Here is a 27,548-nt window from a genome sequence, read left to right as displayed (position 1 = left end):
CAAGAACTGCTAACTTCAAATTCCCTGACACACCCCCTAAATTGCATCCACCCCCCCCCCAAAAAAAAGGTTTTTTAAATATTTTTTTTTCTTAATTGTAAAAAAGGTTTTTTAAATTCCAGCGTATTTGAGAAATGATCATGTTGAAATGGTAACACTTGAAATGGTATTACTTGAAAACAAAATCATATATTATTATATTATATATTATATTATTTTATATATGATTTTGTTTTCAAGAATTTTGAGGACTAAATAAATTTTTCTTTTAACCCAACAAAAATCCTAAGCATAACACAAAACAAAGTTTGGAGCATGATGTTTAACATTTCCAGCTTGTCAGTTTCAGAGAGATCTGTAACCTAATTTCAAACCTTACGCTGAGGTGAGAGGGGGATGAAAATCTGTGACCTCACATAAGGGGTCTCTTGATTTTAGCTTTCTGCCTCCTCAAGTTATTTGTGTTAAAAGAGGAATTAAATGATACAAGATATCACATGCACATAGTGCCTAACTTAACCAGAAATAGAGCTGCTCATTTTCAGAGGTGAAATAGGCGTTATAGGAAGTCTCAAGTATTTTGATATATCCTCCTCACCCTATTCTGAAACTCGGAATTGTATATACATTTCCAACTATACAAATTTGGAATAATTAATATTCTTCATTTGCAAAAAATAAATAAATAAATAAATACCAAACAAAAGGGTAAGCAGCCAAGCTTTTCTATGTTTGGTACCCAAAAATATAAATATATCTATAGAAAAAGATGACAGATTTCTAGGACACTTAGAGATGCCTCATGTGGATGGAAATGGAGCACAGTACTTCCAGGACTTCAGCTGGGTCTCTTGTCACTAGTGGGTCCTCTCTCTATACTTTTTAATTAATACCTCCCAATTTGAAAGAAAACCTCCAGATGCATTTGCAGTAGTCATTTAATCACAGCTGTCCAAATCTTAAATGCTATGACTTAATTAACCAATTAGAGTGCAGACTGTTGTGCTTCTCTCATAGCTCACTGAATTATTTAAGATGTCTCTACTCTGCCCAAGCTAAGAGCAGTGACTTCCAGTGAGTAAAGAAAATACGGAGAATTTTGTACATGACATAACATATACACATCACGTGTACATGAAATATGTGGAGAATTTCTGGATTTTAGCATTTCACAAACTCAGAGGTGGAAGATTATCCTTCAGTATCATTACTTGAAGGCAAACCTCAATACTTTGAGGGGCATTTTGAGAGCATTTACTGGTACTACTTAATCTAAAGAGGAGCCACCTTGCAAATCACTATGGCCTTGTTTACATTAATCTTCTCCCCCAAAAATAAGTCTTATTTTTGCTACCATGGATTAAGCTTGACTTGTAGTGCCAGCATAAAAAAAGGCACCTACAGATTAAAAAAACAAAAAACATCACTGTATCCTTTATATCTGCTCAAACCAGAATTATTCAATATGAAGATAAGTATCAGTCACAACCTCAGAATGCCTGGCTACATTAGCACTCTCACCACTGATACCACAGGTGGAACTACGCCAGTGGTAGCAACAATGAGATTTTTTTGTTTTGGTCAGGAAAAATTCTCCATATAAATACAAAATTCAGTGTGGCATTCAAGTGTAGCCATACTTTATAAGAAGGCCTTGTACACCAAGAGAGAAATTTCATTCTCATAAGTAAATAATTCTAATAGTTTCAGTATAGACTTCTATATATCTATATAGATTAGATTTTTTTTTTGAATATGTAATAGGATTTTTTTTTGTGAACAGGTATGAGTAGTTATACAAGATACTTCACCTTGAAGAAAAAATTCATACTCGCAGTACGTTACAGCACAAAATACACTACTATCATCAGGGTTGATTACAATTATTTTACTCTGAAGACTCAAGAACTCAGTGTCCAAAAAAAAAAAATCTTAAAAGGGATAGATTAGAAAGATACACAAAATAATCAAAAGTATAGGAAAAAAAGAAACCTGGCACTTCCATTTATGCTCTCTCCCTATACAAGAATAAGGGAGAATAAAATGAAAAATTTAAAGATAGAGTTTAAAATAAACATTTTTCATACAGTATATAATTAACCTGTGGCACTCTCTGCCACAATACAAAGTCCAAACACTTTGTGATACAGGTCTAGTTTACAATCTTTCATTCGTGTTTTACTTTGTTTTCATTCTGATTTTATTTTCTGCTCTGCCAGATATAGGACTGTAATTCCATGGCAAGGATTCTATTGCCATGAGTATAAAGCTCAGATCATCAGAATCCAGAGAGAGTTTTAGACCCATAAGTCAATATTTGCATATTTTTTATTTTATTTACTACTTAGATCCCTGTCATAAATCCATGCCTGAGGACTTGCTTCTATTGTTACTCTCTCTCCTTTTCTCTGATGGCAACAGCCAGCTCTCTCTTTTCCCACACCTTCTTCCTTCATTGTCCAAGCAACTTCCCCACCTGTTCTGGCAGCCTTTTTTGCTGACAGAATGACTTGTATCTGTCCTGTGGCTCTTACCTCTTCCTGTAGTGGTGGGTTTTAAGAATGAGAAAGGATGCCCTAGCCTATCGGTCAAACCTCAATTCTCACAGGTGTAGCGTCATGCCTGAAAGTATATATGGTCCATTTTTATGGATTTTCCTGTCTTCTATCCCCCAAATAAGAAGTGTGATCAGCTTTATTCAAAATCTATATATTATATTTTATATACTACGGCTCCTATGTAAATATTTACACACATTCACATGTAGCATATACACATCTAGACTAATGGCAAGCAAACACTCAATCTGTACATGCATGAGCCTTTCTAGCCTTAATTTGCTGATGTGAAAGCAGCCCTGAAGTATACAACACTTTTTCATCTTCTACAGCCAACTACTCTCTCTTACCTCAACCAAGTGGCATTTAAAAAGTGCACTAAACTAGTAATTTTTTCATCAGCTAATGATGAGTCAACTATTCTGACCTAGCTCTCCCTGCAGGTACCATGATTTGAATCTCCTACATCACTCATTATACTGTTGTAATACTTTTCATTATCCCTTCTTTGCAAACATAAAAATAGGGCCAAAGAAATTCATGAGTTTTCTGAGTTCCCCCATAAGAGATTTGCTATGAGCTAGAAAGCAACATGACTGAAAAGCTCTCTTCCTCGATGATGTAACCTGGTTTACTTGTCTCTTGCATTCTCTAAACATACAAGTTACTGCGAGACTGGTGCATCACATCAGGGAACTATTTTAAAGTATTTGCCAAATGGAGGCAATTATTCAATGATCATGAATGGTTTCCAGCAATCAGGAGGCAGAAATCTTCCCTGGAGCTAGATCTGTCTTTCCATTGCCAGAAACCCTCTTCATTCCTCATCACGTATTCACCATGTGACTCACTTCCGTTCAACATCACTGGGCTGGGAAGGAGGAGAGAGAAAGCAGGTCATTTAGGAAAACGTGTTTGGGTCCAGAGCAGATGGCATCAAAGAAGTGGAGGGAATTAGAAGAAGGAAGAGGTGTCAGGGATGGATTAATGCACTTTTCCTTAGAGCTATTAGGATTGAATAAACCAAAAAGATAGCAGAGCTAGAGCTCCCTTAAATTAGGGCAAGTATGTGAGCATATCTTTCTGTATTTCTCACTAATATTCTGACTATTTTCTCTTTAATCATGGATCTCACCAGGGTTTAATTTTTTGTTGGTTTGTTTCTTTAAGAGGTCATCTTTGGACATCTAGCTTTGTTGCATTTGGATTCTGGGCTGTGAACCTCTAGTTGCCTCAAGTATTAAAGACCTTGCTTTCTGCTGCTTGGCAAATATTCCCCCCCAGACTAGTTTAAAACATTCACATCAGCCAACAAACCAAAACAACATTGGCCTTGTCACTGAATAAGTCTGCGATGCTCAAGAATAGTCAACAAAGGCAAAATCATGCCAGTCTGAAATGTTTCATGTAAAATTGTTTTTATACTCACTCCAAGTCTCCCCATTGTGGAAGTTTGGGAAAGAGAAAGATCTGAAAGCAAAACATTTTAACAGCTTTTTTTTTCTTTTCTTTTTTTTTTTTCTTTTCATTTTCTTTGTATCAGAAATCAGAGCTGAAACAGGCCTATAAGAATGAGCACTCTGGCATCTGTGCATGAGCTGCTGCATTATTTAAATGCTGCATGCATACAGAACTAGGGAAATGAAATGCTACCGCTTCTGACACACCCTAAAGATGCTAAGAGGTCACAAGCTAAACTCCCCATTCAAGTCTATTTGTCCTTCAGCATACAGAAAAAACTAGTATTGGAAACACCACCCAACTGGCCATCACTATTACTAATATGAGCCAACAAGTTGTGTGATGTAGGGATTCAATCCTCCTGGATTACTCTTGTACAGAATGAAGGTCACACATTTTCTGCCTGTCCCTCAACTGCCAAAACACCAAACAACATAGGGATTTTTGTATAACCATCTTTTTCAGAGGATAATGGGGAAGCAATTTCTTTTAAATACTACAACAACCAGGATAACGTGGTTAATTAAGCTCTACTGACACCACCATGGTACCACCATTTCCCTTATGCAGATAAAAACAAGATAATGGAAGTGCTAGAGTTCATGTGTCTAAGTGACTAAGACTCAGCACAAACTGGAAATGAACTACAAGGTTTGCTCCCCTGAGGAATACAACATCTTTCAGACTGGAAAGCTCCGGTGCTCTTTCAATTCTGTCAGTTTATCTAGTTCTCCGCAAGAATTTCTCCCAGTCACTAGTAGCACGATAGACAGCTACAGAAACTACTTTGCACAACTTCCCTTTCTTCTTTGGCTGATAGAGTATGCGCTGGTGACAGATATGGCACATTAGAGAAGAGAACACTGAACACACTTATTTGTACTTCCCCTTTTCAGACAATTCATGAAGTGAACATAACTTCCACCATGTCATCTGCTTGAGGAGGACGACTGCTAAAAACAACAGGTAAGAGAATGAAAGGCTAACGACACCAACTCTAGCAGTAAATGTAAAACCAAGAAGAGAATTTGTGTCTCCTACTGAAGTTATTACCAGTGTTTGTAAAGTGTAAAGCACTTTGGAACAAGGAAGTTTGGCTGTGTAGGAAAATGGAGCAGCTAGTGTGTTCAAGTAGTATATTTTCTGTGTTGTATTGAAGATGCATGAAGTTTATTCAAAGGTGTGTGATGTGCACAAACACATGTTATTGATAGAGGGGAGCTGGAACACTATACTATGTGTCAGGCTCTGTTCAGAATTTCCCAAAGGATATTTAACCTCATCTGAGAAGCTGGACACAGGCAGGAGGCTCAGTTCAACATTTCAGCTGGATTATGCCTTCTTTAAAAGTTCATCATCTCCCTGTAGCACCACATTGGGAGTATTAGGAAGAAGTCCCAACTATCCTGGTGTGACATTTGAACTACGGGAAATTCAAACCCAGAGGTAAAAGCTTTACTAGTTGGACCAATCTGACTTACCTAAAAACATACAGTTCAAAATCATAAGTTTACTGCTCTGGAAACAAGCAAAAAATATATAACATGTCCTTTTTCTGCAGCTTTGTTCCATTTTTGTATTTCCCACACCACATCCTATCAAGTTATAAGAGGCCCTGGCTTCCTCCTTTGTACCAAGATGCTGTACTACTGCCCAAGAAACAGCCATATATACTGCTACCAGGCATAACAAGTTTTGCATTGCTTTTAAGAAAAAGCAAATATTTCAGAAATGTAATTTCCCCACTCAACGCATCTAGTAGTCAATCTTCTAGCGGAGTTTGGGATTTGAAAAACGGTAGCTGGTTTTATTTGTATGAAGGAACGGTGACATCCAGTGGCCACATGAGTGTGCTTTTACTTGCAATTCAGCTACAAGTATTTCAAAGCAGAACTGGAACTGAGTTTTGGACCAAAGAAATATGGGGTGAGTGTGCGCATACACCACCGAGTTCTACAGTGTACTTAGTACAAATTCTCATTCATTTCTGAAATTATTTTAGGATCAACTAAGTAACTTTTAATGCTCAGGGAAATCTTCGCCTATACTAGTAGCACTGCATATTCTATACAAGCCTCTCCTCACCACTCTCCCAGAGCTCAATGCTGAACTGCGGAACTTCCAGCTATCACAGTGTTCATCTATACTGAAGGTGGCAAAGTCGCCGCTGTCAAACTGACCTATCTGGATCGATTGAGCAGTCAGCATAGACCCGCTCAATCGATCCAGAAGTCAGCGCTATTAATCCACCCCCTCAAGTGGCGTAGCACTGCGTTGATGGGAACACAGTTCCCGTCGATGCAGTGCAGTGAAGACAATGCACAGAAGAGAAGCACAGCAGTCGATGGGAGTTACACAAGCTACGCTGTGTAGCTTGCTTAACTCCCGTCGTGTGCTGCAAAATCGCCGGGTAAGTGTAAACCAAGCCACAGTCTTCCACTCCCACGTTACTCTACCAATCCTCCTCAATTTGACCTGTAACCCCCTTTATTTCAGTTCTAGACAACACCTGGTGTAGAAACTGCCTACTGGTAAATCTGAGATGATTTTGTAACAGGCTTATGTCCAGAGAGAGCTAAATCAAGTTCTCTAAATTAGTTTATGATGTAAAGCCAAGTTTGATGAAGGACTGGTCACTATGTCAAAAGTTCTTGTAGCTCGTAACTTTGAATGAGCCTGGGTTATTGGGGGTGTATTGAGTCAGGTCTCCATTCATAGATACAGCCTAGGATTTCATATTATTTTCCTCACACAATCCGTTTGCCACTAAAAACACAGTAAAGAAAAAACCTCATTCGCAAAGACAATCCATTAATTCCTGCCTGCTCTAAGAGTTTACCTTAAACCTGCAAAATTCTTTAATCCCTCAACTATTTGGGAGGGAGACATATCCCTGGGGTGATCAATCTTATCTGCGAAGCTGAAAGGACTTTGATTTTCCTAACCAAATCCCTAGTGAACATGACAAATTCATACAATTTAGCATGATGGGCAATCTATGGTCAGGAGACACAGGACTGCACTGAGCCATGTACGGTAGCTTAATCCACCAACTATCGAAACTGTGCCTGGCTTTAGCCAATGTTATTTGTCCTCCACTTTCACGAAAATCATTCTCCCTAGGAAAGAGGAAAGTGGCTGAAGGACAAAACCCCCCCCAAAAGTAGATTACAATGACCAACCCTACAGAATGGATGGCTCAGGAGACTAGGTATCGAAGAATATAGAAAGAATAGTTAATGGGGGTTTTGTGCTTTAAGATAGAATAGTAAAGTATATAGCTTGGGAAAAGGGCTGGAAGGACATGATAAGGGCTGTCCGGGCGCTAGCACAGCACAAATAGAGGGCAAACAAAAACAAAAGCTGACCAGAGCTGACCACACCCAGCTAAACAACACTTGAAAGTGCCTATAAGTCAGGATGCCTCAGCAGAAATGCTCACTGATCATGATACTGACCCAAAAGTGACACTGTTCACTGATTGGTTAAGCTGACCACAAAAGTGACACTGTTCACTAACTGGTTACATACTGATAGCAAAAGTGACACTGTTCACTAACTGGTTACATACTGATTAAGCTGATCAGTTTGGTGATCAGCCTGAGGGTATTTAAACCCCCAAAAGTCAGTGGCACTTTGGACTGCAGCCTGCTGGGATCCTTGGTAGCTGGACTGAGCCGTTCTATGAACCAGCAGCATCCAAGGGATGGCTAACACTTATCAGAGTCAACTCGGCATAAGGGCTTAAGGAGAGAAGCGCTTTTGGTAACGTATGAAAGTAGCACTTGCTTTAAGATAACAAACGAACATCTGTCTGTTTATCTGTCTGTGAAAAGTAATTAGGATTTTACAAACGACCATCTGTCTGTAAATAACTGAGAGTTTACAAGCGAATATCTGTCTGTAAACATAAAATGACCAATAATAGAATTGTATATTATGAGAAATGATTGCATGCATAGAAAAATATTAGACCTTTGTATCTTTCTTTGGTTTCATGTTTGTATTGTTTACATTTATGCTCTTTACTTAATATTAATGACTAAATAAATGAGCCATATTTCTTCAGTTAAAGCCCTATTCATATTCTTGTTCGGTCACCCCCGCCCCTCGGCTGAGGCAACTCCTCTGCTTCCAGAGACCCACACTCCTAAAGCTAAGGCCTTTCAGGCCACTCTGAGTCCACGGGTATAAGCTAGCTAAAAGTTATAAAGTTTTTCTCTTGTACAAGTGTCTAAGACACATTGCTTTGGGAAAGTTACCCAGCTGCTGCTCATGCTATATCTTTTCTGTGGATAGACACCTCAAGTCTCCAGGGCAGACAATCTGACACCATGCACCAGTGCTGCTGATTTTTAACAGTTTATTAAAAATCCTGAACAACTGATATGCAAGTTGGGGCCCCTCTCAATAGTTCCTATTTCTCCAGGACCTGCTGGAACTGGAAAGTTCCTTCATTTCCCCCCCATTTTATATCTCCATCCTTCAAACACTATATCATGACCACCATCCTTCCTTCCAAGGATGCCTGGACAAGTCCCCACCTGGAGCCAGTCAATACTGTTTTTTAATCAGATGGCTCAGCAATAATTATTCCCATCATTCCCTTTCCCCATCTTCTCCCAACAGACATAACACACGGCCCCAGAAGAATGCAAGTCCCTGCTGACCTGGAGTGTAAGCAAGATATGGAGAAACTTTACATTTAACCCCATCTGCTACATTGCAGTGCACAGCACTATCCTGACATTTACTTGACACTTAGAATGAGGTGTTGCCTGGAAGTAAATTTCTATCCTGAGCTGGATGGACTTCTGGCTGTGTGCCCTTTTAGGCAAGGCTAAAAGGACTAAAATCAATTACACCATGTAAGAAAACAGTCAGCATTTTGCATACTATTTATGCACTATCCAGGCTTCCATTTTGATGTTTTTAGATTATTGTGGATACCAAATACCTATTTGAAACAGATTAAAGGTTACATAATCAGAAGCATAACTATCAAACAAAACAATATCTGCTTTTAAGTTGGTGTACAAATCTCTCCAGTGTCTTGTCTCCCTGTTCTGAACATGGAAATTAAATACATGGAATGATCAAATTATTAAGTGTTCTAACACACCCATGTTAAAAACAAAGTTATGAAATACTACAATGAAACTAAACCAGAATGCAGATGATAAAATTTGGGATTGCAACCTCCATTATATCTGGTTTCACACAGTTGAATAGTTTAACTCAGCAGTCCCTGGTCAAGTAGGTTGCTTTGTGCAGAAAAATGCTTTAAAACATGAGAACATTCTGAAATAAGCATCACAAAAAAACCATTCAGCTTGCCCAAATTTCTTCTCACTTGGAATACAGTTCAAAAAGCTTTTTTCAGCAAAGTCCTGTCAAAAGGACAGCCAATACTTCAGTCAATTACAATTTGCATTTATGTGACAGGTTAAGTGCAAGATAGCAATCTTCATCCTTGTGGAATTATAGCAAAACAGAAATCAGAACATTAGAAAAGTATGCCTTCCTATTATGATTTGATCTTCCAGAACCAGGATGATAAGGCAAACAGGTTTCCTGTGCAGGACCTACTCAACAGAAGGGCCAAAAGGGCAAGATGATCGCTAAGTCCCACAGGCTAGGGTACCAAGATCCGGACCAGCCACAATGACTAGAATCCTGTCTGTGCTCCCTCTGAAGACCATTTAGAAACCTACATATGACAGATAAATTTGCCAAAGATTGGTATGGGAAACACTATTGCTTTCATCAAGAGAATATTGCACTTTCCAATCAATATTCCCCATACCATTCCCTGCTATTCGGCCTCTCTTTTTCTTTGAAAAAGTTACTCCTAGTTATTAGCTTTGCACCACCCTAAAAAAAATAAACTCCCCCTCCTGGGAATTTACATCTTTGAAATAACTGTAGACCGTTCTGTCCCTCTTAGTAGCCATCAGGTCCAGCTACTGAACACAAACGTATACATATAGTTTTTATTAAAAAAATTCTTTCCTCCTAACTCAAACCAGTAATGGTGATAACAGTTTATATGGGATGCATCCAATAACTCAAATTCCTAGGGACAGGAGAGGATATATATTCATGAATCCACTGAAAGCCTTCATCTTCTTGTTCAGGCATGAGATGTACCTATTGCAAAAATAAAGCATAGAGCCCCCTTTTCTTGGCTTTCTCAGCCATTGAAATCAATGATTCTCTAGGACCGAAATGGAAGTCTATTTCTGGTCCACTTGCCAAAACCCTTCTTCCACTTGGTGGCTGCTATGCCCTCTCTCCCTCTCCCTTTGTAGCTAATACTCCCTTCCACTAGTAGCTACTGCCCTCTTTCTCACTAGTTCACTTAGAGACTTGTAGAGTAACTATTAGTAATAGAAATTAAAGAAAGGAAAATGTAGGCTAGCAAATTTGGAGGGTGGGGAGGGGGAAAGAGGGCAGGAAGTGTCGTAGTTATAAGGGGAATACGGTCTTTCTAGCACTCCTCTTGCATGAGACTTTCCCTGTTTTGCTCGATCTGTCTTCTAAAGACCTAGAAGGAAATTGAGCTGTTGAAACTGATGGGGCACTATGGTCCAGGGGAGTCTCTGGGCCTGGATCTGAAGCTGGACAAAGAGACCACTGCATCATTACGAGCTGAAGTTTTATTTCTCTGTCCTATCTGGAGCGATTTTTGAAGCTTGTGCAGATCTTGCCCTATGAAGACACAGGCATATCCCTAAGGGGGTGGTGTCAGAGTCAGCAGGTGACTGAGGAAGGAGTAGACGCAGACTGGAGTAGGGGCTGGCTAGCGTGGAAAGAAGCAGGAGCAGATGCAAGGGCTGCCTAGAGCAGTCTGTTCAAATGATTAGCAATAGGAATGCTCCCAGCCAGATAGTGATGTTGAACAGACAGTAGAAACTGCTTCCCTTAGGAACCTATATACCTGCCTTGGCATCATCCGGGTTGGTCCTCGATTCTGGTTGAATGGTATGGAGCCTATCACAAGACCTACAGGTAACTGCCTCTGATAACTCATTCTCTGGCTCAGGGATGACTCATCAGGCTTCTGCAGGCTCAAAGATATCACATCACCCACACTTCAAAAGGCATTTACCAGGTATCTTCAAGCCTAGTTTGTCTGGGTATGACCAGCTACACCAGAACCCACCCAAACAATGAGGTACATGAGCTTCCCTTGGAGAACCTTAGAGTCCAAGACCTGCTTCACCAGGTATTCTTGCAACCTCTGGAACATGACGGGGGTGGGTGGGAAAAGTATGTGGCTCTAACTGTCCAGGAAAGGAGTTGTCAATGTACTTTTTCAGCAGGGAAACACGGAACACCAGGTGCACCTTCATCATATTGGCTAACTGGAATTTGAAGACTACCAGGTTAACATTTAGGATGACCTAGAATGGGCTGAGATATCTGTAGCTCAGCTTTCTTGAGGGCTGGGCAGCGTTCAAGTATTGCATCAAGAGTCATATTTGATCCCCGACCATGATGGGAGAGGTGTTCTGACGATGGAGGCTGGTATATCATTTGTAATTCCTCTTTCATTTGCTCATTCTCTCTCTGTCAGTTGGAGGATGATAAACTGAGGGGGCTCACAGATTAAGATCTCAGAGCCAGAAATGAGAAATAAACTGTGATCCTTGGTCAGACAAAACATGCAATGGCAACCCTCAGAGCTTGAAGACATGATTTAAAAAAATAAAATAGTTGGTAGGGATTTTCTAGCAGGGCACAAAATGAGACATCTTTGTGATGAGGTTGACAATGACTAGTATGGCCACATGGCCCTGGGAATCGGAGAGGTCAATGATAAAGACCATAGAGAAAGGAGAAGGATTGGGATAGAGTTGACAGAGAACGAAAGCACCAAGGGTTTCGGTACAGGGTTTTTTTGTTTTGTTTTGTTTTTTTAATCTGAGCACATGCATCGCAGGAATTGATGCAAGTCTTTACTGGCCACTGTATTTTTGGCCATGGGAAATTGCGAGAGACCGGCTTCATCATTTTTCAGTGACAGAAGTGATCAGCCAGGGATGAGTGGTGACACACCCGGAACACGGCCAGATGTGATTGACCACTGGGGACTTAGATCTGATCTTGGAATAAGAGAACCCTATTCTTCACCAATAAGTTTGAGTAGGGTCAGGATCTGTACTGGTGAACATGAATTTTACCACAAACAGATCGGGAGGCAGGGAGGACTTCACAAGGGACAATCAATCATTGTTCACTAGTACATTAACAAAATGGCAGGGCTTCAAGACCACAATGAGTTCTAGGGGGTCTATCTTTCTTGAACAGGTGTTGGTACTGGTAAGATAACATGTCAGGCTTACCAGTCCAGATACCAGGACGATAGATCAGGATGAAATCAAATCAGGATGGAAAAAGACGGACCAATGATCTGGCGTTGACTGAGAGCCTTTGCATGTCATAGGTACTCCAAATTCTTATGATCCATGAATACCGAAACCAGAAAACGTGCACCTTCTGAGGGATGACGCCATTCCTCAAAGGTAGCTTTAATGGCCCAGTTCCTGTCAGAGACTTCATAATTCTGTTCCACATGTGTCACCTTTCAGAAGTAGGACTTACAAAGATGGGAGATCCACGTTGCAAAGATAGCACTGTTCCGATCACATAATTGGAGGAGTCTGCTTTGAAAACAAAGGGTTTCTTTGAGTCCGATGAAATATGATGGGTGCTCATTGTAAATGCTTCTATAGGTTGATCAAAAGCAGACTGGGCTTCCTGATTTCAAACAGAGGCCATGTCCTTCAGGAGCAACTGGGTAACTGGGGTCACCACCGTTAAACACACTTTGATGAACCATGGATAGAAGATGGCAAACCTCAGGAAGCACTGGACGTCAGAGATGTTTCTCAGCACTGCCCGGTCAACTGCAGATACTTTTTGGGGATTCATGCTTATCCCATTGGGGGAAATGATATAGCCTAAAGTTAGAGATGCACTGAATTCATACTTCCTGGGTTTCCCATACAGGCCATTTGCTCCATAACACTTAAGTACCAAACATGCATGTTGGTCATGAAGGGCTTGGTTTTCCAAGAAGATGAGAATGTTGTCTAAGTAGATCACTACAGACTGGTCCAGAACATCCTTAAACATGTCACAGAGTGCTGGAATGTGGCTGGATTGTTGGAAAGACTGAAGGGCATGATCAGGTATTCGAAATGGCTATAGCTGGTGTGAAACACGAACTTCCACTCATGCCTTATACTTGTATTCACTTAAAATCTCTATGTAATTAAATAAACTTGCTTTATTCTTCAATCCAAACTAATCCAGTATTGTCTTTTAACTGAACTGTGTGGGTAACTCCATTTAAAGTGGCAAACTGCTGTACATTGACCCCTTACAGGGCAACAGATCTCCAGTATTTCAGGATGTTACCTGGAAGGCTGTTTGTGAGCGGCCCAGATGGAAGCCTAAGCAGCATTGTGAGGCGCACTCAGCTGGAGGGCAGGTGGTGACAAACTCTTACTGGTCTGGACTTCAGCCCAGAATGTCATACTAACGTCCAAAGTAATGGGACTCCTGAATTCCCCCCAAAAACAATCCTATCCCACCTCCCCTTCCACCATCCACTTCATGGCCAAAGGTTTAAGAAAGAGAGACTTTTTAATACAGAAAAACATGTTAACCTACTGCTGTAAGGTGACTTCTAATCAAAGGTGAAATAGTAATGAAAAAGAAAAAAATCTAACTCTCCTCATTAAACAAGGCATAATAGCACCATAATAATAATGGCACTCTACTTACATAACTCTTTCCATACATAGATCTCAAAGTGATTTGTAAAGGAGAAGCATCAACTCCATTTTTTTCAGATGGAGAAACCGACGCAGGGCACTATTTTATTCTGTATAACATCTTTCAGACAAACTGTAGCCAGAACATTTTGCAGAGTTAAATGCTGTTGAGCTAAATAGAACTTGATAGCTTAAAAGGGAAGAAATTGGAAGGCACGGACAAGGAAGAATAGATTTTCAGCTGAGATTTAAAATGATTTGGTATCACTGAGGTGAAGAGATACGCAAAGGTTGTGGCAAATGGCACAACTTCAGAGGAAACGGTTTTCAAATCAACTATACCCAGATTTTGTGAAAATGTGAAAAGACAGATACCCCATAAAGTGAAGGGGGAGTCCGTGAAGTGTGTGAAAGATGTGAGCAATGTGATCACACTTTGAGAGAGAGAAATTTAAAGCACATATTTGGGGACAGAAAAATGGACACAGATAATGCACTATTCACAAACACAGCAACTTTAGCATCAATTCATTGGCATGATGCTAAGCCCCTGACTTCTTACCAGGTTGTCACTGGACTCTGCTTAGAGAACCTTTGTATCAGGCTCTAGAGAGCTTTTCCCAGACCTGAAGAAGAGCTCTATGGAGCTTGAAAGCTTGTGTCTTTCATTCACAGAAGTTAGTACAATAAAAGATATTATCTCATCCATCTTGTGTGTCTCATATCCTAGGACCAATATGGCTACAACACTAGAAATGTAATTATTTTCATTCATTCTCACTACTGCCCACAGGGTTCTGAATGGCAACAGTAACACTGACCAAAATTATACTCTGCCTGGCAAAGCTCTGAGCAACAGTGATGTCCCAAGGAATGCCTGTCTGCAAGCTCAAAAGAATACTACATTGGGTCACATTAAGAAACTCACTTTTGCAAATATAAGAGTTAGAAACTTAATTTAATTAGAGTTTAAATTCTGCAGATACTGATGGCGTAGGACCTCACTTGTCAGGACAAGTTTTCTACTCACCAGTGACTGGGAGGGTTGGAGGAGTTGGCCTTGTTGTCTAAAAGCTTCCCAATGGCCCATCTTAGAAAATTATCATCTGTGCAGTTTGGAGGCTCAATGGGAGTCTCAGAAGCCATTAAAATGAAGGTGACTGAAATGGCAAACAACCTTCTACTTTTCAGTTTGGAAGCCTCTGGCTCTAGGGGTTTCATGCTAGAACTGCACTGTCAACCATTATTTATAGCCATTCTAATAATATTTTCAAACCTATATGGCAATGGTAGGTCAATGCTGTGGTTTAATGCTGGGAGGCCTTGCTTTTTTTTTTTTTACGTGAAGAACTCTACTTAAGCCTAGCACTGATGAATGTAATGATTATAGGTTATAGGCACAGAACAGCTTTTTTAAACTTACAAGAATAAATGAATGAAAAAGTAAATTTGAATTTTGCTGTTTTAGAGAAGTTCCCACACATTTTCATAGTGTGGACACATTTTATAACAAGAGTGTCTTGCAGATAATCTACCTACTCACTGGTGATTGCACAGACCTCCCTCACAAGTTCCCGATTCCTTAATATCCCTGATTCAACTACAGCAATTGCTGACCTAGATAAAGTAATATTAGGAAAGTATTTTTAGCCTCCTTTAATATAATTTAGCAGCTGGAAATGAGAAGCCAGCACCATGTGACCATCTAGCTGTCTGTAAACCACTATCAAGAAATATCCAAATAAAAAAAATTAATTTTAAAACATTTTGAAACAAAATTACAGTTTTTGTTTTGACAAATGCAATATTCAAATGAATGTCCACACCAAACAATTTTCATTTTGGTCAAAAGGTTTTGTTTTAACATTTCTCATTCAAAACGTTTTCAAAATTTTTCATTCCTTAAGAATTTTCTGATATTTTGACTTTCTGTTCTGATTTGAACGGGAAACTAATTTTAGAAGTACTGAAGCTTCCAGCAGGCCACTTTCTGCCCACCAATAATCGCAAGTCAGAGGTTTAGGGAGTTGTGGGAGTTACTTCTGTGTGTAAGTATAATTTTCAGGATTCACGATTTATTTTGTTTAAAAAGTTAGATTCGAAGCGAAGAATCTCTAAAGGCCTCGCCACTACCATTAGGAAGATTACAGTGGACATCACATGAGAGGTGGATTTTGCATACTGCAAAAGATTTCCTGTGTCATCCTCATAAATACAAACCCAGGTTTTTTTAGATATTTTAGATTCGTTTCCTAGATGGCAATACATCAAACTGCAAGGTAATCAACTACTTTAATCTTACAAACGGAGGAAGATTCCTGTACAACTACGAGCACCAGTGATTAGGCATCTCAAGGCCATATTTTCAGAAGTGTTCAGCACTCACATCTGGTACTGATTTTTATAACAGTTCAACACTGAACAGCAACTATTGAGAACAATGAGATGCCAGGGGCTGAGCACTTATGAAATGTGGCCCCTCAACTTCAAAATCAGTGCAAGTCTGAAATAAAGGCAGTAACTAGATATGGAAATATTTATTCTCCTTTATGCCAACTTTCCAAGTACCATTTTGCATAGCATCAGCAAAGATGGTTGTAACCTGCCCTATACCAAACAGAATAAACTACATTATTTAAGCTGTCATGGGTACCCCTTTTCCCTCCCCCACTGACAGGCTGGGATTTGTCCCATTTCTCAACAAGATAGTTAAAGACTCAAGCAAAGACAAAGAACAATTAAATTAGCTGTTCTTAATTGCATATACTAATATATTAAGAATACTATTTTATGTACCACCAACATGATTTTCACGGCCTGCCAACTTCAGGAAAAGTGCCACAAGCAACATCAAACCTCTGTACTTGGCCTTCATCGACCTCATGAAAGCATTCAATTCCACCAATCATGAGGCTGTGGTGAATTCTCCTAAAATCTGGATGTCCGCCAAAATGTGTTGCCGTCTTCAGACTCCTCCATGACAACGTCTGTGATGGCCACCAGCAATGGATTTGAAAAACGGACCCCCTTCTAGTCAAGACAGGAGTTAAGCAAGGCTGTGTCATCACTCCAACCCTTTTCTCCATCTTCCTTGCTATATCCTCCTCCTCATCACCGACAAGCTCTCCTCTGGACTTGAATACAGAATGAATAGTAAGTTCTTCAACCTCAACCATCTCTGATCCAATAGAAAGACTAACACTATATCAGTCAATGAACTCCAATATGCAGATGACTGTGCCCTGTGTGTCCACTTGGAAGAAGATCTTCAAAATACAGTAGACACTTTCTCTGAGGCCTACAACCAACTCAGCCTCACACTCAACACCAAGAAAACTAAAGTACTCCACCAACAGACTCTGAATCACCAGGATCCTGCTCCCATAATTCAGATCAATAAAGAGACCCTGGAGAATGTCGAGCACTTCCTTTACCTCAACAGCTACCTATCGCAGAAAGCAGACATTGATGAGGAAATTCAACACCGACTTCAACGCACCAGTGCAGCTTTCAGATGCTTCAGAAAACGTGCCTTCCAGGCCACTGTTATCCCTGCTCTCTTGTAAGGTGCGGAAACCTGAGTCACATACATTAGACACCTCAAGGTTCCTGAACGATACCATCAACAGTGCTGCCACAGGATCTTCTGAATCAAGTGGGATGACAAATGTACCAACATCAGTGTTCTGTCCCAAGCCAAAACCTGAAGCACTGAAGCTATGATCATCCACCACCAACTCCGTGGGGCTGGTCACATTATTCAAATGCCAGAAAACTGACTTACAAAACAGATCATGTTCTCACAATTGAGGCATGGCCAGTGGACAAGAAATGGTCAAAAAAAGCACTTCAAAGACACCCTCAAAGCCAATATGAAGAAGTGCAATATTAAAGAACTCATGGTAAACCAAAGCCCTCAATCAACCAAAATGGAAAAGGACTTTATGGCAAAGATACCAGTATTTTGAGATCCAATGGAGACAACAGGAAATGGAGAAAAAGAAAAGGAGGAAAGAACAGGCCACAACCCAACTCAACAATCCAGATCCACTCCTTCCATTGAGAAATGTCTGCCTCAATTGTGACAAGATCTGTGGATCCTGAATTGGTCCTGGATTAGACACCTGCAGATCCACCACTGATAAATGACTATCATTTTATGGAAGACAATCATCCTCGAACTCCAGTGGGACACCAACTACTATACTATTTTATGTTTCTTGCTCTTGAAAATTACAGTGGAGTATCACAATTTCAAAGAAAACTGCTCATCTCAGCATTTTGAATCACTTGCCATATACAAACATTGTAGCATAGTGAAAAAGCATCTCCACTAAAACTAACACTGCCAGTGATCTAGTTGTTCACACACTGCATTGCCATATGGAAAAACCTGGTAGCAACTCCTGTATTTATGCTGTCTAACACTTCCTGCTATAAAAGTCCTGTGATTTTTTTTTCCTGAGACGTTTTAACACCTATATTGTTTGCAGCAGGTTTTTGAAATTTTGCAGGGAGGAAGCCACAGTACATGTGCCTTTTGCTTGTGCCAAGAAATGCTATTCAAGCTTGGCTAAGTTATAAACTGTTAAACCACCACTTCCCTTCTCTTTCTTACACTGGTAAGGAAAATCCTGACAACATGCCAAATTGTAACTTAACAGAAACATGATAACAAGCTAAGCCTAAACGGCCACCCAAACAGCAGTGGCATACCTGTACTTAAAATACCAGGGAACTGCCAGAGCAGACTGGGGCAAGGGGAGAAAGAAAAGAACCAGATCAAGTTTCCCCCGACCACAATCTCTGCCATATGGCCTTATTGGTTCAGCTTGCCCTCTTGCGGCACTACATGGGGCAAGTGCTTCTCCAACTCATGGGAGAGGTGGGAAGACTCAGGCTAGACTCTCCACAATCCTCTGCTCCATCACCTTGGAAGAATAGAGAGCCAAAAAAAAGGGGGGGTGGGGGAATCACAAAACATACTTCTTGGACACTCTTCTGATGTCACTTTCTGACACCAATGCTGAATAGAAAGTTCTTCGTTTGTTTATTTTTAAGTTCTTCTTTCTACATTTTCCATTTATTACATCATTAGCTACAGCTTTTAGTATATGAGGGACAGTTCTGAGATGCTAATGGATTTCAGAATTGAAGATACTCCATTAGTCTTGTGTGACCCCTGTATAACACAGGGATGACCAAGTGTAACATATCAAGTTCTAAAAAGTGGCTGTTGGCCTCTCACATCTTTATTAAAGAGGTGAAGCATATAGAAACTACAGCTCCCAGCTATGCAATGCTTCATCTTGATCCAAACAGAAGGTTGCTGGAATCAAGACTGATCACTACATAGTAGAAGCCATGGTACCCACGCCTACACCTCAATATTCAGAAGATAAGATCACCTCTAATATGCTCTGCCTTGCATATTTGCTGCCTCTCAGTGGGGCAACATCTGAGCTTCTGGTATGCATATTTACAATTATTTTCTTATTCTGGAATTCACTATTCTATTTCAAATTGTTTTTAATACCTCTAAAAATTCAAAGAGTACAGTATTATTATAATACCAGTAAGTGGCCTTAATGAAGCTTAATGTCTCTGAGCCTCTCAATACTAACTTACCTTCTCTCCACTAGAGTAAAAGAAATATCGCAATCGGACAATGTTACAGTGATCCAACTTTCTCATGATCTGGAGCTCTCGGTTCTGAAAGAGAAAAAGCACCGTAAGGTTAGGAAAATTGTGGAATGTGGTTTAGTTTGTTGCTCATCATTCCCCTTCTTCCAATTGTTTTCACTATAGCATTTAAGAGTGTAGATTTTCTTAAACCAAAGAGCACTATAATTCAACAACCAATCCATGGTGTCAAGCACCAGAGCCTGACAAGCAAATGCAATAAATCTTGTATTCAAACTCAGAGTTGGTTTTCAGTTTGTATTTTCTAAGCTTTGAATGCTACGTATTCTAGTCTGAATGGTGAGCAGGCTTCAATTGTTCATAGAGGGGAATGGTGGTGCTTTCATAGTTAAGGCTGCAGCAGGTATGTTATTATGACAAGCATTTTAAATCTTGAAGATGCTGTAAAAACGACAAAAAACAGAACAGACATTAATGACAATATTTGACTCTTCATGTTTGTTTGGTGCAGACTGGGTAGATACAAATAAGCAATCAAAACAAAATACAAAAATCCAATTCAAAAATTTTAAAAAGGTGATCCTACCTTCTCTTGGATCCCTTTTGTCATTAGTGTCTAGAGCTCATGGATCTGATTTTTGCTTTGCAGGTTACTATATATGTGCAAAGTAGGACAATACTACATAGAAGCAAATACTCTGTTTTTCTTCACAATGTTTCTAAGCTGCTATTGCACAGCACAGAGATGGACAGGAGAACACATTTCCACACTACATACTCCTGCTGCCTAAGCTGGGAACCAGACAATCAAATCTCATGTCTACCGACTGAAGTTTAACTAGATTTATACAGAACAATCAGGAGGACACATGTTTTGCTTGGCAGCATAAAGACAATTGCTGTTAGTGACTAAACATTTCCACTTTGCAGCAATCTGAAAAAGCCTAATTTAAAATACATTTATACAACACGATAAATGTGCATTAGCTTATGACAGATGACAATGGTCCCTGCCTCAAAAAGCTTATGACACAAACTGAGATGGTGACAAACATAGGTGTGTAGGTGAATACACTGGGGCCCCACAGTGCTGAGCACTATACAAAGACAATCCATTTCCCAGAGAACTTGCACTCTAAAAAATCAAAAATAAATGAAGGACTGAAGTGTGGATGGGGATAGAGCACAAACGCAGATGAACTGGCATGGTTACATGTCTTGTTATTGGGACATTCCCCCCTCAACGCCATCCCCTAATCTCCCATGTTCACTTTTCCACATCTCTCTTTTACCTCTACCTAAACTTACTCATACACTGCAAGAGATAGTGTAGTGCACCAATAGCAAAAAATGTTCAAGCTTTATTATATAGAGACTAGTCTCTATAAAATAAGATCTGAAGCTAGCTTTTTATACACATCCAGTTTTGAATGTACTCCCATACCTTAACGTCGCCAGACTTCAACTGATATACCTAAAAGTTGGCATGCAGCGTCTTAGCCCAGGAAAGAAAATTTCTGGACGACTTGGGGCAAATGGGAAAAGAAATTTGAGAGCTGGGGGAGAGGATTAAATAATTCAGACAAGTTTCATTTTTGGGTCATTTTCTTAACTTTTTTTTTCCTTTTTTCTTTGTCACATGCCTGGCCAAAACAGCTTAATTTAGAACTCGATTTAGAATTATTAAACTTGTCCTGCTAACACTGTTACCTCTGATTAACTTCAGGAAGATTTAAGAGGGAGAGAATTTAATTAAGAAATGTTTCCATATACTTAAGTGCACATGGCTAATGTCTGCTTTATAAAGCAGCATTGTCATAATATGGACTCAAAAGCCATGCATCAGAGCGTCCCTCCCGCCCTCTCCCGTGCTCATCACTGCTACGCAAACTTTAGGAACTGCATGTATCATATGGTTCTGACAGAAAGATTACTTACTGTAACTGGTGGTTAATCAAGAGGTGTGGTCCCTACCTGGATTCCATATGTGGGTGCACATGCACGCCATGCAACGGAGTAAGAACTGTTTAGAGTAGTCTCAGCTGACCTGGGTGTGTCGGCCATGTGGTGTGTCCGAGGTCTTATGAGACCGCGCGGGTCGATGCCCCCTCAGTTCCCTCTTTCCGACAGGCACAGAGCCCATAGCAGAGGGGATGAGGGGTGAGATTGGAATCCAGATAGGGATCACATCTCTCAAAGAACCACCAGTTACAGTAAGCAACCTTTTTTCTTCTTCGAGTGCTGGTCCCTATGTGGATTCCATGCGTGGGCAGCAGAGCAAGCAGTATTCAGTTTGAAGGTGGGAGCGAAGACTCAGAAGTAAAAGTTTGTAGGACTGTGTGGCCAACTGCTGCTGAGTGAGCTATGACATAATGAGCGGTGAACGTGCGACTGGAGGACCACGTTGCTGCTTTACAGATGTCCTGCTATGGGACGTCTGTGAGAAGGGCCGAAATGGTGGCCTGTACTCTTGTGGCGTGGCAGTGATGCCAGGTGGTGCAGAGACTTAGGAAAGGGAGTAACACTCTGTGATGCAGCGAGAGATCCATTTAGAGAGGTGTCGGGAAGAGAGGGCGCAGACTTGGCAGTGTTCTGCTATATAGTGAGAAAGTCTTGGTGAGGCTCGGAAGCGTGGATGTGTTGGAGATAAAAGGTCAGCGCACAACAGACATTGAGGGCATATAGTGTGCGCTCCCTGGTGGAGGTGTGTGGTTTAGGGTAAAAGATTGGGAGACACTTGACTTAATTGAGGTGGAACAGTGAGGCCACCTTGGGGAGAAACTTGGAATGGAGTCATAGAGAGACTTTGTCCCTGTGGAACACAGTAAAGGGTGGGTCCACCATCATGGCTGCCAGTTCACTGACTCATCAGGCAGAAGTGATGGCCACTAAAAAGATCACCTTCAGGGATAGGTGGGTAAGGGAGCAATGTGCCAGGGGCTCAAGCAGGGAAGGGGTCTAGTGAGGGCTGCAAGGAGGAGGTTAAGGTCCCATGGGAGAGTAGTTTCCTGAGCGAAGGGAAGGTGTTGAGGAGACTGCGGAGGACTCAAACAGTGGTTGGGTGGCTGAAGGCACAGAAACTGTTTATAGGTGGGAGAAAGGTGCTGAGCGCCACCAGGTGAACTTGAATGGAGGAGTGGGCAAGGCCCGAAAGGCGTAGGTTAAGCAGATATTCAAGGATGGTTGGTATGGACACAGTCTATGGAGTGATGGTGGTTGGATGCCCACCCTGTGAAGTGTCTCTATTTGGCTTGGTAGCATGCCCTGATGGCCAGGCGTCGGCTATCTGTGAGGACGTCTCACACAGGAGTGGTGCATGAATTGTCTCTCCTTGAGCCCCATCCAAATACCAGACTGTGAGATGAAGAGGGTCCAGGTTGGGGTGGCAGATCTGGCCCCATTGTTGTGTGAGGAGATTTGGGAGAGGGGGGAGACGGACTGGAGGGCAAGGTGAAAGGTGAAGATCAGTGAAACAATACTGGCACAGCCAGAAGGGGCTATGAGGATGATGACTGCTTGGTCATGTTTCACTTTGCAGAGTACTTGTCAGAGAAATGGTATTGGTAGGAAGGCATAGCATAGTTCCAGTGTTAGGGGAGGAGAAGGGCATCCCTTTGAAAGCCTTGCCCGAGGGCACCACCGGAGTAGAAGAGGGAAGCTTGTGGTTGGTAGCAGTCACAAACATGTCCCAGCATGGTGTGCCCCATTGATGGAAGATGGAATGAAGAGTGGAGTCATGAAGCTCCCACTCGTGGTTGTGATGAAAGAAGCGGCTGAAAGTGTCCACCAGGTTGTTTTCTGTACCTGGTAGATGGGTTGCATGAAGAGTGACATTGTGCTGTAGGCGCTAGTTCCACAGATGGATTACGTCCTGACAAAGAGCTGGAGATCTGGCTCTACTTTGTCCATGTATACAACCAGTCATGTTGTCAGAGAGAAGTTGCACATATCTGCAGCGGATGTGAGGAAGAAGCACTTGACAGGCATGCTGAACTGCTCATAACTCTAGGATGCTGATGTGCATCCTTGCTTCTCTGGGAGACCAGAGGCCTTGGGCCATGTACCCCTGTATGTGGTCACCCCAGCCCACGAGTGAGGCATTTGTGGTGAGGAGCATAGGAGAGTTGAAGGGGGTGCCTTTGCCATGACCTTGGACGGGTCACACCACCATGAAAGGGAAGTTACTACCGAGGACGTGGTTGTTGAGGTGGTCCTTCTGTGGGTCATACACCAAGCGAAGCCACTGCTAAATGCATCTCATGTGAAGGCGGGCATGTGGAGTGACGGAGGTGCATGCCACCATGTGTCCCAGAAGTGAAAGGCAGTGACGGAGGTGTATGCAGGGACAACGCTGTAGCCTTGTAATGAGGAACGTGAGAGTGATGAAGTGGTCCCTGAGAAGGAAGGCCTTTTCCACAAGAGTCCAAGCACCTTCCTAAAAGATGAGTTCTGTGGTAGGTATCAGGGTAGATTTTTCCTCATTGATACAGATGCCCAGACCGGTGCAGAATCCCGTGGTGTACAGATGATAATGAGGTGGTGTACGCGGGATGACGCCACGTGGAAGTATGCATCCTTCATATTCAGGCCCCATGAGGGAGGAATGGGATTACTGGGGAAAACCATTCGGAAACCGAATTTGCGGATAAACTGGTTCAATGCCTACAGATCCAGAATGGGGCGAAGGCCCTCTCATATTTTTGGTATAAGGAAAAAGGGGAGTAGAAGCCATGGCCTTGATAGTGGCGTGGGACCCGTTCTATGGCACCTGTTTGGAAGAGGGTGCATGCCTCCTTCTGGAGAAGGTCTTGTTGCGATGGGTTTGCATGACTGCCGTGGGGAGGCTGACGAGGAGGAAAGGCAAGGAACTCTATCAGGTATCCCCAGTTTATGATGTCTAATACCCATTGATCAATGGTAATCTTGCTACAATTTTGTGCAAAGAGAGCAAAACAATCCTCCAAAGACAATTGGGGAAGCCAGAGGAGGAATAGGGAGGGGTTCATGGTTCTTGGGGTAAGAGTCAAAAGGGTTGTTTGGAGAGGAGTTATGGAAAGGTGGAGGAAGTACAGGTGAAGGAAGAGGAAAATCTGAGTAATTGGGAACGCTGGTGGTGGCGAGGATGTTTTTGCTGGTGTGGGGGGTATGGTTGCTAGGTGGGCCGGGTGGTGTATCAGGGTCAGAAGGAAGCCCGGTTTTGATGGCAGGCAGAAGTGGGAGTGTAGAGGCCCAAGGAACGAAATGTGGCCCAAGTGTCTTTTAGTGAGTGCAGACTCTCACTGGTCTTCTCATTGAAAAGGTTTTGATTGTTGAAAGGGACAGCCTTGAGTGTGGTTTGGACCTCCTTACGGAACCCTGACATCTGGAGCCAAGAGTCCCCGCGAAGAACCACCCCAGATGCCAGGGAGCATGATGCTGTATCCGCTGCATCTACAGCTTCTTGGAGGGAGAGTTTGGCCACCAATTTACCCTTCTCAATGAGTGACCTGAATTCCGCTTGTTTAGCATCTGGAAGTGAGGCTTGGACCGTCGCTAGTTTGGAATATGAACTGAAGTCTTACTTTTCCAATATGGTTTAGTAGCTGGCAATGTGGAATTGTAGGCCTGCCGAAGAATAGATTTTTCCGTCAATTAAGTAAAGCTTCTTGGCAGCTTGATTTGGAGAAGTGGCCATAAAATGTTGTTGCCTGGCATGTTGCATTGCTGTTTGCACTACAAGGGAACTGGGTAAAGGGGGTGTAAAAAGAAAGTCAGTGTCCTTGGTCAGAACAAAATAGCACCTCTCCACTTGTTTAGGTTTTGGGGTGCATGACGCCGGGGCATGCCAGACCACCTTGGCTATTTGGAGGCCTGCATTATGGATAGGGAGCACTGAGCATGAGGGGTCTGCCGGTTGCAGGATGTCCAGGAATTTGTCCTGGGGGTCTTGTACATCTTCAACTGGAAAGCTGAGGGCATCTTGCCATGCGACACAGGAAATCTTGGTACTGGCCCTGGTCATCAGGTTGGGAAAGGGTGGGAGGGATAAGTGCTTCATCTGGTGACGACGATGCTCTGGTTGGAATCAGCGGTTCCAGCAGTGCCAAATGGTGCCGGGGACCTGTCTGTACCCCGTGGCTCTTTGCAGACCGATGCAGAGTCTGTGCACTTGGGTGAAGGGCAATGAAATGGAGGCTGCAGTGCTCTGTGGCCACAACAGGGGTCCAAACAGTGCCAGCAGGGCCAGGCATATGGGTCTGATTGCATTGGTGGTCCGTGATGGTATCAGAACCATTGCTGCGTGAGCGGTGAGTACGCTGGCGTGTATCTAAGATGTTACAGCTGCGGACTATGGGAGTGTACTGGTGAAAATGCTGGACCTGGTTCCGAGGACCATTCCGAGTCTGACGGCTGGTCTGGGAAGGGTGGTGCGGTCAGGAATGGAAGCGGACCCGATGGAGCGGGCAGAGCTAGGTGTTCTGGTGGTGTCCTGGTGGCTGAGGCTGATGATGATTCTGGTTGATCCTGATGATGCTTGGACTTATTCTCCACTTTGGACTTTGATGGTAGAGCTGCCTGGTCTGCGTGTGACTTCTCACCTGGACTTTCATGGCTCGGGGAAGTAGTGCTACGCTTGGAGGCAGTCACTCTCAGGGATCCGTCCGTGTGCCCATGGCTGTGCTTCTTATGAGCATGATGGGTTTTTACCAGCACTACCGTGGCTGGGCGCTTTAGGGGGTCCATTAGTGCCATTTCCGAATGCACACATGGACACACTGCCTCCTCCATGAGGTGCTTGTGTAATCTAAGTTCTCTGGCCTTGCGGGTTCACAACGGAAAGGACTGGCAAATGGAGCAGCAAGCAACAATGTGGCTCTCAATGAGGCAATAAAGGCAGTGTTGGTGTTTGTTGCTCACTGAGAAGGAACTCAGGCATGACGCGCAGTTCTTAAACCCGGCTTTTCAGAGCATAGTCCCCCACAACGCATAGGATGTCCCGGATGAATAGAATGACGCTGAAGCTAACTTTATTAAGAATACTAACCATAACTACTATCAAGAGAAACTGTATACAAGCATTGTTTTTTTGGTGCTATGCAGATCGAAAAATGAAGAGGAAAGCTGTTTTGACTCTTGCCATGCAGAGATAAGAGGGAACTGAGGAGGTGTCGACCCGCACAGTCTCATAAGACCTCGGATGCACCACATGGCTGACACATGACGCACATGCAGGTCGACGGAGAATACTCTAAACAATTCCGGCATGATGTGCATGCGCACCCACATATGGAATCCACATGACTAGGACTCAAAGAAGAAGCTCAGTTCAAGAAGCTTCCTGCCTCCTGCTTCAAAATCCTCCACTATATAGCCTTAAGTACAAATGCTAGGTAGGAGACCTTGAGTTTTAATCCCATTACTTCCACTGACAGACTTTAAATAATGCTTTGTATTATATAGCACTTTACAATCATTTCACAAGACCATTATGAAACTGGCAATTGTCTTCGTTTATAGATAAGGAAACTGAGGCTCACAGAAATGATTGATCAAAAGCCCCATTGCAGATCCATGGAAACACCCCAGGTTTTGTGTATGATAGGCACATTCCTGATGCACTGGATCATAGGGCCACACACACATTAAAAAAGATGGGGGGGATGTTCATTGACTGAAGAGTGAAGGTATAAAGTACAGGAAAATGGAGGGGAAGTAATCTTTTGGGTTCCAAAAGGGATGATAAAGACCCAGAGAGGTAGGTTTCGTGAAGAGGAGCACTGCAAGCTTCCTCAAATTACCTCTCTAATATGCTTCATTTCTAACCTGGAGAAGCCTGCTCGAGAGAGGGAAAGGGCGTTCAAATCTTCACAGATCATTCTGTCCCTGACATCTATTAAAATTGCCAAAAAGGAAACAAATATTACCAGCAATGGTAGTATTTTCTGTGAGGCACACTTATTCACTGGGAAGAAGAATGAGTTCATCAACATTTCACACTAACCACTAAACATTCATCATATGGTATCAGCTTTTAGTCATGAGAGAAGCAGGTCAAATCTGAACCACTGATCTAAAATAAAAAAGGCTCCAAATCCCATCAGTCACTGAACTTTCTATTATG

General features: G+C 42.1%; 1 protein-coding gene across 2 annotated transcripts in view; it reads right to left on the bottom strand.

Moving 5' to 3' along the window:
• GSK3B (glycogen synthase kinase 3 beta) overlaps positions 1–27,548 on the bottom strand; it is a 211,824-nt gene that overhangs the window by 91,350 nt on the left and 92,926 nt on the right. For both annotated transcript variants that reach the window (XM_067546004.1, XM_067546005.1), the window contains exon 3: positions 19,433–19,516. In XM_067546004.1, the coding sequence (XP_067402105.1) occupies positions 19,433–19,516 (84 nt within the window). The remainder of the gene's footprint in view (positions 1–19,432; positions 19,517–27,548) is intronic.

This window comes from Emydura macquarii, unplaced genomic scaffold, assembly GCF_026122565.2.
Source record: "Emydura macquarii macquarii isolate MOO-44397 ecotype Brisbane River unplaced genomic scaffold, CSIRO-AGI_Emac_v2 contig_1119, whole genome shotgun sequence".
In the NCBI taxonomy this organism is placed as follows: domain Eukaryota; kingdom Metazoa; phylum Chordata; order Testudines; family Chelidae; genus Emydura; species Emydura macquarii.
Note: the sequence above shows the minus strand (reverse complement) of the source record. Positions and strands in the feature narration are given on the sequence as shown.